This window comes from Podarcis erhardii (genome assembly GCF_964252035.2).
Source record: "Podarcis erhardii genome assembly, chromosome: 11".
Classification (NCBI taxonomy): domain Eukaryota; kingdom Metazoa; phylum Chordata; class Lepidosauria; order Squamata; family Lacertidae; genus Podarcis; species Podarcis erhardii.
The window spans coordinates 26,936,316-26,948,331 of record NC_138501.1 but is presented as its reverse complement, the minus strand read 5'-3'; the positions used below and the strand labels follow the sequence as shown (position 1 = coordinate 26,948,331).

Sequence of the window (12,016 nt, the reverse complement as noted above, 5' to 3'; positions counted from 1 at the left end):
CTACACCAGTCTTAAAACCACAAGGTTCCTTTGAACCCCCATGATGTTCTGCTGTAGATTAGTGGGTTCCATTTTACGCAGGACTCCCAGGGACTTTCAAATTCTAAGGCTTAAACTTATCTCCTGTGTATTCAGTGAAGTTGGGAGACATCAGAGAAGACCAGTCAGTGACATAAACTTTCTGCCACAAAGATATGGAAAGAAAGCAAAAAGGAATAGGGAGTAGCAAGACCCAAAAGTGCAGGGATTAGGTGATATTAAATGTGGCGATGACTGTTCTCAAATGAAGTAAAAATGATTGCCTTTTCATGGAAATTCATCCAGTGTGATCCTGTGTGGTGGCTTGCTACACCCACTACTTATTAGCATTCTATTTCATAAATGTCTCTTACAATAAAATATGTATTAAAAAGCAACCTTATCCTACAAGACATTTGAAGGAAGGAAGGAATAAAAACTCTCAACTTTGCTAGTCTTCCAGATCACGGAAATCACAGTTGAAGAGCCTGAGTCTGACACAGTGAGGATAGATCTTCCAGTCATTCGTAATGCTGGAACACTGGGCAATGTGACTGTTCAATGGATAGCCAGCATTAATGGGCAACCTGCTGCCAGTGATTTGCTGGTCTTCTCGGGTAATATTCCATTTTCACCTGGAGAAACCATGAAGAACTTGACACTGGATATCGTGGCTGACGATGATCCAGAAATTGAAGAGGTGAGTTCAGCAGCCATACAACACATGACCAGAAACATTCATGATTTCTGTTGTTTTGTAAGTGGTGTGTTATGTCTCTGATTGCTTGGGGGAAACCCTGGACAGGAGGCAACTTAAGCAGCTGTGGGGAGGGGGGTGACCTTCAGTCTCAGCAACTGCTTCATGGGGGCAAGACTTACCAGAGATGATTGGCTGTGTCCATTAGGTCTGGCATTCCTGTGCAAAACGTGTTTTTGCTAATAAAGAGTTAATTCCAACCTGCACAGTGTGATTTATTGCTGGCTCACTCCTGACACTGAGGAAAACTCATGTGGTGGTACCTAGCAATCTCCCTCTAGTGGCCTAGACTTTAGATAACTTTAGATAAATCATACTGCTCTGTTCTCATATTGCTGTAAGTGGTATTTCTAATGATTTTGAATGATATCTGTTTCTAGTACCAGTAGGAATACGGAGTAAACATGGTTTCTTAATTTTGCTACACTAAACCATAAAAGGATAGGTAATTTGGTAACTGCTGTAGCATGTGTTACTCATCATGAACACTGAAAGCTGAATTGAGTTGCTTGCTTTTGTTTATACTGCATTTCTAATAAGCAGCACAATAGCCTAAAATTAGGATACTTTTTGGGGGGGGGGGGAGTTTTCCAATACTTGTTTATCATCTGGATCAAACTAGACATTTTTTTCACACCATCAAGTTGTTTCAATGACAATCTAACATGCTTTGTAGGTTATCAGAGTGGAATTAATTCAGGCTTCCAATGGAGGTACTATTGGACCAGATGGAGTGGCAAATGTGATAATTCCTGCCAACGATAAGCCATACGGCACAGTTGCCTTTCACAAAAACTTGTACCGAATTCAAGAGCCACTGGAGAGGAGTTCAGTTGCAAACATAACAGTGAAGAGAAGGTCTGTTTAATACCTTGGTCTTTTAAGTGTACTGACTGTGAATTATTCTGTGTTCTCCTGCTATTGTATCGTTAGGTTTGCTTGTAAAAAAAACTATTAACAACAACAACAACAACAACAAGTGGTATACTATATTTTTCCCCATGGGTATGCATACCCCTAAAGTTTTTGTGAATCTAAGTTTGGCCTCATTGAAGGGCATTATTTCAATAGGAGTAGGGAAATGAGAGTACTCCTAAACATTTTTAAGGGGGAAAAGCACTGCTTATAAAATAAGTGAGCACATGGGAGAAAGTGGATTTAAGACTGAGACCAATAGTGGCTCTTATGATCTTACATCTGTTTAAACTGAAATGTGTGAGATGCAGTTGATAAGAATTGGGAAGACTAAGGGAAGCTCTTAAATGAAGGAGGTCACAGAGGAAAGACTCCCAGCCCAAGCAGGCAGCAGGAACAGGTTTGCTTGTTCCAACATTTGCTTACTCACCAGGAGAAGTCAACATAAAGGACTTAGGATTTAGACGTGAAAATGATACACTCTATAAGCTTGTTCTTCACACTTTCATTCTCTCATCCCATTGCCACTTCTTGCTTTCCCAGTTTTCTGGGTTGATGTTGCATTTTTAAATAAATGAGAGTGGTGATAGTTTTAAAAGTTGTATTTAAATGATGAATATTTTTGCAATTTTTTTTTTCTTATTTATAAATATTGTAACTAGAGCAACTGTCACAATTAACATAACCTCCTTGCTTATCACAATTTGTAGTGGTGGAAGATTTGGGCGGTTGCAGATTTTCTACAGCACTTCTGAAATTGATGTTGTAGCTCTGGCAGTAGCCAAAGGCCTGGATGTGCTGTCCTACTATGAAGCTGCTGTGCAAGGAATTCCAGACACAATTGAGATGACTAAAGTGAATGTTTCAACTAATGACTCATTGTACAATTGTGCAACTCTATGCCTGAAAGAGCCAGCATGTTCAGCCTTCACCTCTTCCAATGCCATTGGAATTCCTGCATGCATTTGGGTGGCAACTTGGGATGGCCCAGTAACCAACAAGTCAGGATTCTGGACATACAAGAAAAACCTTACCACCGTATCCTCTCTTTTTAGTACACAAGCAATTGCAGGTAGTGACTATGAATCTGTTACAAGGCAGTGGGTGATAATGGCCGAAGGAGCAGAGTTTGCAAATCTCACAGTTACCATACTTCCTGATGATTTTCCAGAAGTGGACGAGAAGTTTGTCATTTCTCTGTTAAGGGTTGAGCTGCTGAACATCTCTGCCAGCATTGAAGATTATCCAACCATAGGACAACCAAACACCTCTACAGTGGTCATACTAATGAACGGAGATGCCTTTGGTGTGTTTGTGATCTACAGCATCAGCCCCAATACAACAGAGGATGGTCTTTATGTAGAAGTTCATGAATGGCCTCTGAACACTGTGCAGCTAATGATACACAGAACGGAAGGTAGTCTGGGACAGGTGATACTGGAGTGGAGCATAGCTGGTGGCACAGCTACCCCAAATGTGGATTTCATAGGTGAAGGGGAAATCCTGATTTTTGCAGAAGGTAAGAAGTTTGGGAGGATACATAATAATAGCACAATACATAAGAACACAAGAAGAGCCTGCAGTATCAGGCCAATTGCTCATCTAGTCCATTGTCCTGTTCTCACAGTGGCCAACCAGATGCCTGTGGGAAACCAGCAAGCAGGATTTGAGCAAAAGAGCACTCTCCTCTCCTGTGGTTTCCAGCAACTGGTATTCAGAAGCACTGCTGCCTCCAGCAGTGGAGCCAGAGCATAGCCATTGTGGTTCTAACAATCAATAGCTCTGTCTGTTGTACAATCACTGTCCTTTATGGCTAGCTTCAGATCAACACTGAGTGAAGGCAGGCCAGAGCCTGCCATTATGTAGAATGAGGCAACTGCCTCAGACAGCAAATACTGTAGAGCATGGAGTGGCAAGGAGGTGCCGAAGGACAGAGTTGTGTGTGCCATGTGGCCTGCCCTACACCCCACAAAGTAGCCTGCTGCTTTCTTGGGTACAGCAGAGGACACCCATCACAATTATATGGAATATAGGAGGCATGTTTGTCTTTTGCTTCAGGCAGCCAAAAGTCTTGGGCCAGTCCTGGCCGAAGCCTATGTGATACACAGAGCAGGGAGCAGACATACTCTTGGTCTTAAACCATAGTTTAAATTCAATGAGTGTATAAAACATTGTGCAAACCCATCAGATAAAGAGGTTATTTGTCATCTGAGGTGTGTAATCTCAAAATGAATCCATATCACACACCTCCACCCCAAACATGAGATAATATTTCAGTTTCTTCATGGAATACAGTGGTACCTCGGGTTAAGAACTTAATTCGTTCCGGAGGTCCGTTCTTAACCTGAACTGTTCTTAACCTGAAGCACCACTTTAGCTAATGGGGCCTCCTGCTTCTGCTGCTCTGCTGCGACATGATTTCTGTTCTCATCCTGAAACAAAGTTCTTAACCCGAGGTACTATTTCTGGGTTAGCAGAGTCTGTAACCTGAAGCGTCTGTAACCCGAGGTACCACTGTATATCCATGGGTGAACTGGTATTGTGAACAAGGCATTCATCCTTGCAAAATTTCAGCTGGCTCATATGTCACGGTTGATTATTATCCACAAGGTAGTCCATTTTTGATCAGAAAATAGTTTTCTGTGGTTGTATATATTAGCAGATATGGCCAATATGAAGATATTTATTTGGTTGAAATGTATATACCTCGTCTTTTTACTGAAGACCCTGAGGCAGCTTGCAGTATATTTAAAATGCTATAAAATAGATTAGTCTGGATGACTGAAGCTCTCACTGGGTTGGGACTCTGTGTCAAGAAGAGTAAAAGAAAACAACTCGGATGACTAATCAGCAAAGGTAAAATAAATAAACATATTAAATAGTACCATGAACTGAATTTGCTCTGCTTATATGTTAGCCCCCCCAGAAAGCTGTTCAGTTTGTTTATTTTAAGCACTGGGATGATCACTGCTGAAACAGTGGTAGCACGGATTGTCTAAAAGCCTTTCATTTTTTTTGTCAGGTGAAACAAAAAAGACAATCACATTGACAATTCTAGATGACTCTGAACCCGAGGATGACGAAAGCATTATCATCCGTTTGATTCACACTGATGGTGGCAGTCGTATTCAACCCAGCTCAGATACGGTCACTGTGGTTATTCTGGCCAATGACAATGTGGCAGGAATTATTAGCTTTCAGACATCTTCAAGATCTGTTATCGGTCATGAAGGTGGGTTCCTCTCCATTTTCACTACTCTCACTCTGTGTGCTATCAATCCATTTGCCTATGCTTTCTCACAGTAATGGTTTACTTTGATTTACCACATAGGTTGAAAATGAGAAAAGAAAATTCTGAGAGGGTCTTTAGCCACATATATCATTTATTTCTATAGTGCATCAGAAATCAAACATGCAATAAACTTTTTAAAAAATCCCTAATGAGGAAAGGGGAGAAACAATTTCATTGTCCACTATTTTGTAGAGATTCAAGGTCAAACTAGACATGATGCAAAACATATCTCTGCATTTAATTTGCACATTTTGCAATACGCAAATAGCAGCCATGCCAGGCCATGTGTGTTAATTATTGGGATTACAGCAGGTGGGAAGGGGAAGTTTTACCCTTTCCTTATTTGCTCTGGTCCTGATGAAAACCACTTTTCTGAAAAATAATAATAATTTATATTTGGAGGAAATCCATAGTGGGTGCCAATGGAATGAATTCTTTGTAGAAAGCATTTTCCTCAGAACTTGCAACAGGAGAGAAAATTGCTAAATCCACCTTCCTTACCTGCTGCAGTCCTGATAATCATCAATCCCAATAGGGACTTCTATTTGCAATAAAAATGTGCACCTTAAAATGCAGGGATTCATTTGACATCTACTTTGGCCCGAGTTTTGCTACTTACAGTTCATGTGCAAGCCTCTGTTTAAAAACCCTGTTCAATTTCTTTATCTCTTTCACAACAAATTCTGGAAATATTTAATATATATAAATAAGCTAGGCCACTTAAGTGTTAGTAAGGACACATTCATGGCTCTTAAATTGCATGTGAGCCTATCTACTACAGTCCAAGTATTTCTTGGATTTCTTGGATTAAGCAATTTAATATTGCTTCCAGCAATATTTAGCCATTTACTTGGGCCATGTGAGACTTTCCCACTTCTTTCCTGAACACCTTTGCTTCTAGGTGATGTTAAGAAAGCATTCTGCCATGGTGTTGCTATGCTATGCCTATATCTGGAATCTCTTTCCTTTGCTGAAGGCGCTGAGTAGCTAGGTCTTTATATTTGATTTGCTGTAAGAGGCTTTTGTTTGCAGCTGTCTGTGACCCTTAAGTATATGAATTGTTTAATTTCATTATGGATAATCAGTACAGTTAAGGCACTCTTGGCTGTTTTCTAACAATAATGACAGCAGTAGCTATAAACTGCTGTTATACTTAAAAGGAGTATTTCTAATCCATAAGGAAGAACATTCCTAATTAGTGGCAAGGTAACAGCATCCAGAGCACAAACACCTATGTTAGCTGTTTGTACTATCTCTTGAATTCACAGTGCTACCCTAGACCACTTTAGCCAATGGATTAAGTCAATGGGATTTGTTTCCAATTTACTATGCTTTTGGCTGCATGCCAACTCCTGGGAGCAAATCTGCAGCCAGTGCCTCTGATCATCATCAGTGGAATACAAACAGAGGTGGTGGTGTACCAATCCTATACATGCATACATTGTACTCAAACTTACTTCCAAGCAGACATGTATAGAATTCCTTGTCAAGCATATGAATGAAAAATAGCAATATTATGTTACCACTGGTGAAAATTAGTCATGTGTAGTCAAACTAATGTGAGATTGACATTCCTAACTGCACACCCTCTCTGCCAGCAATGGTTGGAATTGACCAAATCTTGTTTTGTTAGTATTTAAAATGTGGATGGGGGGACCTGCATGCCTCTTTCATGTTTTTGATGCATTTCCTGATACAGTGCTGCCTTTTCTTGGAAAGAACGACAGTAACTGTTAAGCAAAAATCTGCATGCATTAGATGCACTTTTACTAAAGGTTCTGCAGGCCCTGTTATATTAACTGCCTAATCTATGTATATATCTCTTGTATGTGAAAGGTCATCATAACTGTTTTTGGGAAGTTTCCACATAGGTCACCACTGTTGATTCTGTGCTGCTGTATGCCTGAGCTTTCTTACTTTTCTTTCCCACATTAATGGCTCTCATGAGCATGTCAAAGCAGCTGTAACCTGACATGCTAAGAAGATCCATCAATGAGCACAAGGAATTAACACAAACTGCATGGTGACCTTCATGGACTCTGTTTGCCACCAACTATGTTTTCTTCACACACACACACACACACACACACACACACACACACACACAGTACTGTGGAGCTAAATAACTTTTTATTATAGAATTTAGAGACCACAGTGAACATTTAGCTTCCAGGTTCTAAAGTTTAAGAGTACTTTAGCTTTATCCAGACACGTTCATTTAAAAAGAATAATCAGTAGATATTCAAAACGTTCTGAAATGGCTAAACATTTACTTTGGTGTCAAGCTTTCATTTTTATTAATTAGTGCTGGGGTCATCAACATGTTTCCATATTAGGAAAATCCAGCCCATTAAGGTGCTCCCTCCCTGAAACAGGCAGAACCTAACCTTATTACTCAACCAATTTGCCATCTTGGTTGCACTTACGGTTTCCTCAGTTTTTTACACCTATCTCAGAGACTCACCTTTCCACTGCTTCCAGCACTAACCTGTTATGATGAGCATCAACCCATGCTGATGAGGGAATGAAGGTCATCATTCCATCATCAAGTGATGACTTGATCCTCAGATTGTTTATCCTAAAGGAATTCAGCTGAAGCAGAGGGAGCTATTCTCGAGAAATGGTTTTGAGGACTGCAGGCCATGATTTCGGAATTATGTAGATGACAGTTTTTAAAATAATAATAATAATAATAATAATAATAATAATAATAATAATCCCTTCCTTCACACTATCTTTCAAAAACATACTCCTTTTATCCATTAGAATGAGGGAATTCTTAACATGTGCCCTTGTAATTCTGCATTGCGCAATACTATTTCCAATGATATCAATCTTTGGTGTAATAAAAGCAGATAAAATGTCAACTCCTCAAATGATTGCACTGCATACCTAACTTGGCCATTTTTCTTACTTACCGGGTTGTACCTTAAGTAGAGCTGAGTAATGTGCCCCAAGATTTCCACTTATTCAGTGGGAACTTCCCTATCTCCCATTCTATTCTGTTATGCCATGTATGATCAAGTTGAGATTCCTGCATTACAAGGGGGTTGCACTCAGTAACCCTTGGGATACCTTCCAACTCTGCAATTCTGTGATTCTCTCCTCCCCTTGCACCTACACAAATCTGTTCTCTGAAGCTGATTTGGGGGTGGTTTAGGGTATGTGTGCCAGGGGGAGGTTGAACAGTGGAAAGCCCCATTGCACATGTAGAAATCTTTGCATGGGCAGGATGCATTAATTGGATACTGCTCATTACCATGGTCCAATACTGCATTCATTAAGGGACTGGAAGTAGCCTGTGGAGGCTTTGATTTTTATTAGATCTCATGTATATGAAAACCCATGGACATGCTCATTGTCATGCAAACACCATCAGACACATTGAGGACTGTCCCTGACATTACATGTTTTAATTTCAGTCTGTAAAAACACCTGTGACTGGACAGTGCCCAATGCTGTTCATATTTGTAATGTCAGAAGGGCCGAATGTAAACATGAAATCTGATCTCAATCACCATCTGATGTAGTCTTCTTTTAGACAATTTGCCAGCTACACTCTGTATCATAATGTCTTTTATTACGAATGATATAAAATAGTGCGGTATAATGGTGTGTTGAACTATATTGAGTCTTATTTGTGCATTTTGCTATTGTGGACTTTTTTACACTTTTATTAATTTGCTTTTTGATATTGGTGCAAAATTCTCAAATAGGATAAAATGTATTTCAGTACAGTACAAAATATTATTGGGATGGGGTGGAGGCGGCGGCGGGGGGGGGGGGTTATATTTTGTTTCTCCTCCAAACTGCTACTCTGGGCAGAAAAGAAAAATTCAAACAGTTAGAATAAGACATGCATTGCATTTATGCAAATTGTATGTGGGCTTATTGCTGATATCTCTACAAATAGTTCCTAGAATTCCTAGTGCAGGTTCCCAAACGCTTTTATAATTCTGGATAACATTAAACAAGGTGTTGCTTTGTGATGTGAATTGATAGTTTGATTTTTTTTTTAATAGTTATATTATTATTTTGGTGATAAATACATACAATCCATCTTTGATCATTCAAAATTAAAACAGTGACTGCATACTTAATATTATATTCTGGCAATATTGCAAATAACAACCATCTAATCTGAAAATTGTCCCTTTGTTACTTTCATTGCAGTGCCCTACAGCACATGTTGTTTTATCACTTCCAGTTATGCAGTTATACATGAGATGTGTGCTTGGAAGTAATTATTGTAGTACAGTAATAACTTTTAGTAAAACAAAAAAATTAAATTGTGGTCTGCGTAGTTTATGGAGATTGAGAAGGGCAGTGAAACTAATTCCCCAACTATTGTGAAGATCCAGTTCAGCCTTCCCTCCCGCCCTTCAGTTTTGAAATCTGAAAGCTTTGCCAGCAATTAGCCTGTCTTTCTACTGAAGTAGAACAATCTTAAGTGTATTTCCGTGGCAGGGACACTGCCACCACCAGAGTGCTGTTTGCCCACTCTGGCCAATGTAGGACTGAGGAGAGAGCAGTTTTTGTTTTCCCTTCTCTAACATGAAGAAAGCTACCTATGCTTCCTCTGGTGTCATTTGGGGCCCCAAACAATGGGGATACAAGGAGACAATGGAACTGGTAGTTCTTAGACCACTGAATGCTTTTGCAGCCCCCAGTTTCACACCTACTGCCCTCATGAACACTGCCTTCAGTAGATCTATGCCTCCTGGGCTTTCTGTGAGCATACTTGGAGCCTTTGTGCTAGGCATGATTCCCCCACAGTGAAGCTCCTTTCCATCACCAGAGAGGCTTTTCCATTCCTTCCGATACCCCCTCAGTCACATCTTCAGTGATGGTGAGAACTGCTGTCTTGGAAGCTGACTTTAAAAAATAACAACTAAGTTTGGATTCTCAGTTTGCTCTATCCTAGTACCCCATGTGTTTTCACAGTGTGGGTAAGGAATAGCCATATATATAAACCTTGTTATAACTGTGAGTTAAATTTTAAAAGACGAATACTGTCCCCTCCACCTTTATTTGCAACGAAAACAGAATTTAAGAGTTTCAGGAAAAAACACATATTCAATAATATAAAAATAGTTCATAACAATTACACTTGCACAATAGGATGCTCTATGTATCTAATGTGTAAAATAAATGTTCTCTACTATATTTACATTTTCCTTCCTTTGACCCATGCAATACTGTATGTACTGGCAAACTGAAACTTTGCTCACCTGAAAAAATGCAGTAGTAATACATAGGCAGCATAATTGTGACAGGGCCATAGGTTTTCTGCAAGTCAAAACCATTATTTATTTTGTAAATTAAAATGTAAATTTTGCATATTAATTTTTTGGGCACGCTGCAGTGTATACAGTTCTTGGTTTATTTATTCACATTGGTTATACTTGTTTGATTATTTCAACATAGATGCTAATTATTTACAATATCAGAAGCGGGGGATTTTTTTTTTAATGCATATTAACCCATGTTGTCCCATTAGCAAAACTACTCCATAAAAGCACTGTCATGGCTGTGCAGAAAACTTATGTTCCTGGCATATACTTCAAGTCTTATATGTATTACATGTACATTAGATGTGTATGCATTACATCTATACTTATATTCACATACTAAAGTATGAATGAGCAGTATCTATGCACATGATATGTCAAACACAGGTAACGATTAACTTTTTGTGAACTCTTCCCTCTGAAATCAAAGAAAATTGTAACACTGATGTTATCATGTAAGTTTTAACTGAAATAAATGGAATCTACAGGTAATTACAAGCATTTTTCTGCATGCATTGTGTAACATTCCACTACAGTGCAATGTTACATTATATGTATCTTTCTTGTAAAAACTACTTTAAGTAATCACATGAGACAGCTAGTACATACAGCATTTATTTTTTCTTTTAGTTGACAGGAGTTTATTTTTCTCCCTCTTGCTGTTTTTTTTGCATGTTCTGTTGGTAATTTGCTTTCAGTTGTGTTTATACTTAAATTCTTTGCATGAATTTTATATATTTCCCTGCTGCTTTCTGAAGACAGATTTTCATGATTCAGCACTCCAACAAATCTGGGTCTTTTTTCACTAAACGAATTCATTAATAGGGTGTCTAAAGCAAGGCTTTCTATATATACCTGATAGTTTGTTTTTTTAAGGATGCTACTGTGATTATTTTATTTACAGTTTGCATGCTTCAGGGTCTTTTAAGAGCAATCCCGGCAGTGGAAACAACTCACCAAAAAACTTCTCATGCACATTTGCCATTATAATGACTTGGAGCTGCTTAAGAGCACATTGGTATACTTGAAAAACTTCTGTTTGCAGCAATGGGGACTGTACAGGAGAAGTTCCGGGTGGGTTATACACAAAATTTGCATCTCTTTCCTTGTGGTTACTATTGTGTTCTGCTTTCTTTAATTCCTAGGAGAGTTGCTGTCGTTTCATGTCCTAAGGACTGCCCCAGGAGCAGGGAATGTCACTGTTGATTGGAAAATTGTTGGGCCCCACTTGGAACATAATTTTGAAAATGTTTCTGGCATGCTCTTTTTTTTGGAGGTAACTACAAAATGAATACATAAAGAGGAAGTATGAATGGCTGCAATTAAGCACAGCAGATTTCTTTCCTTATCGAATTGCCTACTTTACTGTCTTAGAAATCCAGTGCAAAGCTCTTTATCCAGAGTCAAGTTCTATTTCCACTGAATGCTGTTCACTAGGGTTTGAGAGGCTATGGTTGCATGTGGATGGGAGTCCAGAGAGAGAAGAAGGAGGGGCAGGAAACTGAAATGGATGGAGTAAAGAAAGGAGGAGAGGGAGAAAGCCTTCTGTAAGCAGTCAGTTTAGAGCAGGGGTAGGCAACCTAAGACCCGTGGGCTGGATGCAGCCCAATCGCCTTCTAAATCTGGTCCGCGGACAGTCTGGGAATCAGCCTGTTTTCACATAAGTAGAATGTGTCCTTTTATTTAAAATGCATCTCTGGGTTATTTGTGGGGCCTGCCTGGTGTTTTTACATGAGTAGAAGG

At 39.3% G+C, this 12,016-nt stretch overlaps 1 protein-coding gene across 5 annotated transcripts in view; it reads left to right on the top strand.

Moving 5' to 3' along the window:
- The window catches only part of ADGRV1 (adhesion G protein-coupled receptor V1), a 251,864-nt gene that overhangs the window by 64,129 nt on the left and 175,719 nt on the right, over window positions 1–12,016 (top strand). For all 5 annotated transcript variants that reach the window (XM_081880292.1, XM_081880290.1, XM_081880291.1 and 2 more), the window contains 5 exons: window positions 474–718; window positions 1,452–1,633; window positions 2,401–3,209; window positions 4,713–4,922; window positions 11,419–11,549. In XM_081880292.1, the coding sequence (XP_081736418.1) occupies window positions 474–718; window positions 1,452–1,633; window positions 2,401–3,209; window positions 4,713–4,922; window positions 11,419–11,549 (1,577 nt within the window). The remainder of the gene's footprint in view (window positions 1–473; window positions 719–1,451; window positions 1,634–2,400; window positions 3,210–4,712; window positions 4,923–11,418; window positions 11,550–12,016) is intronic.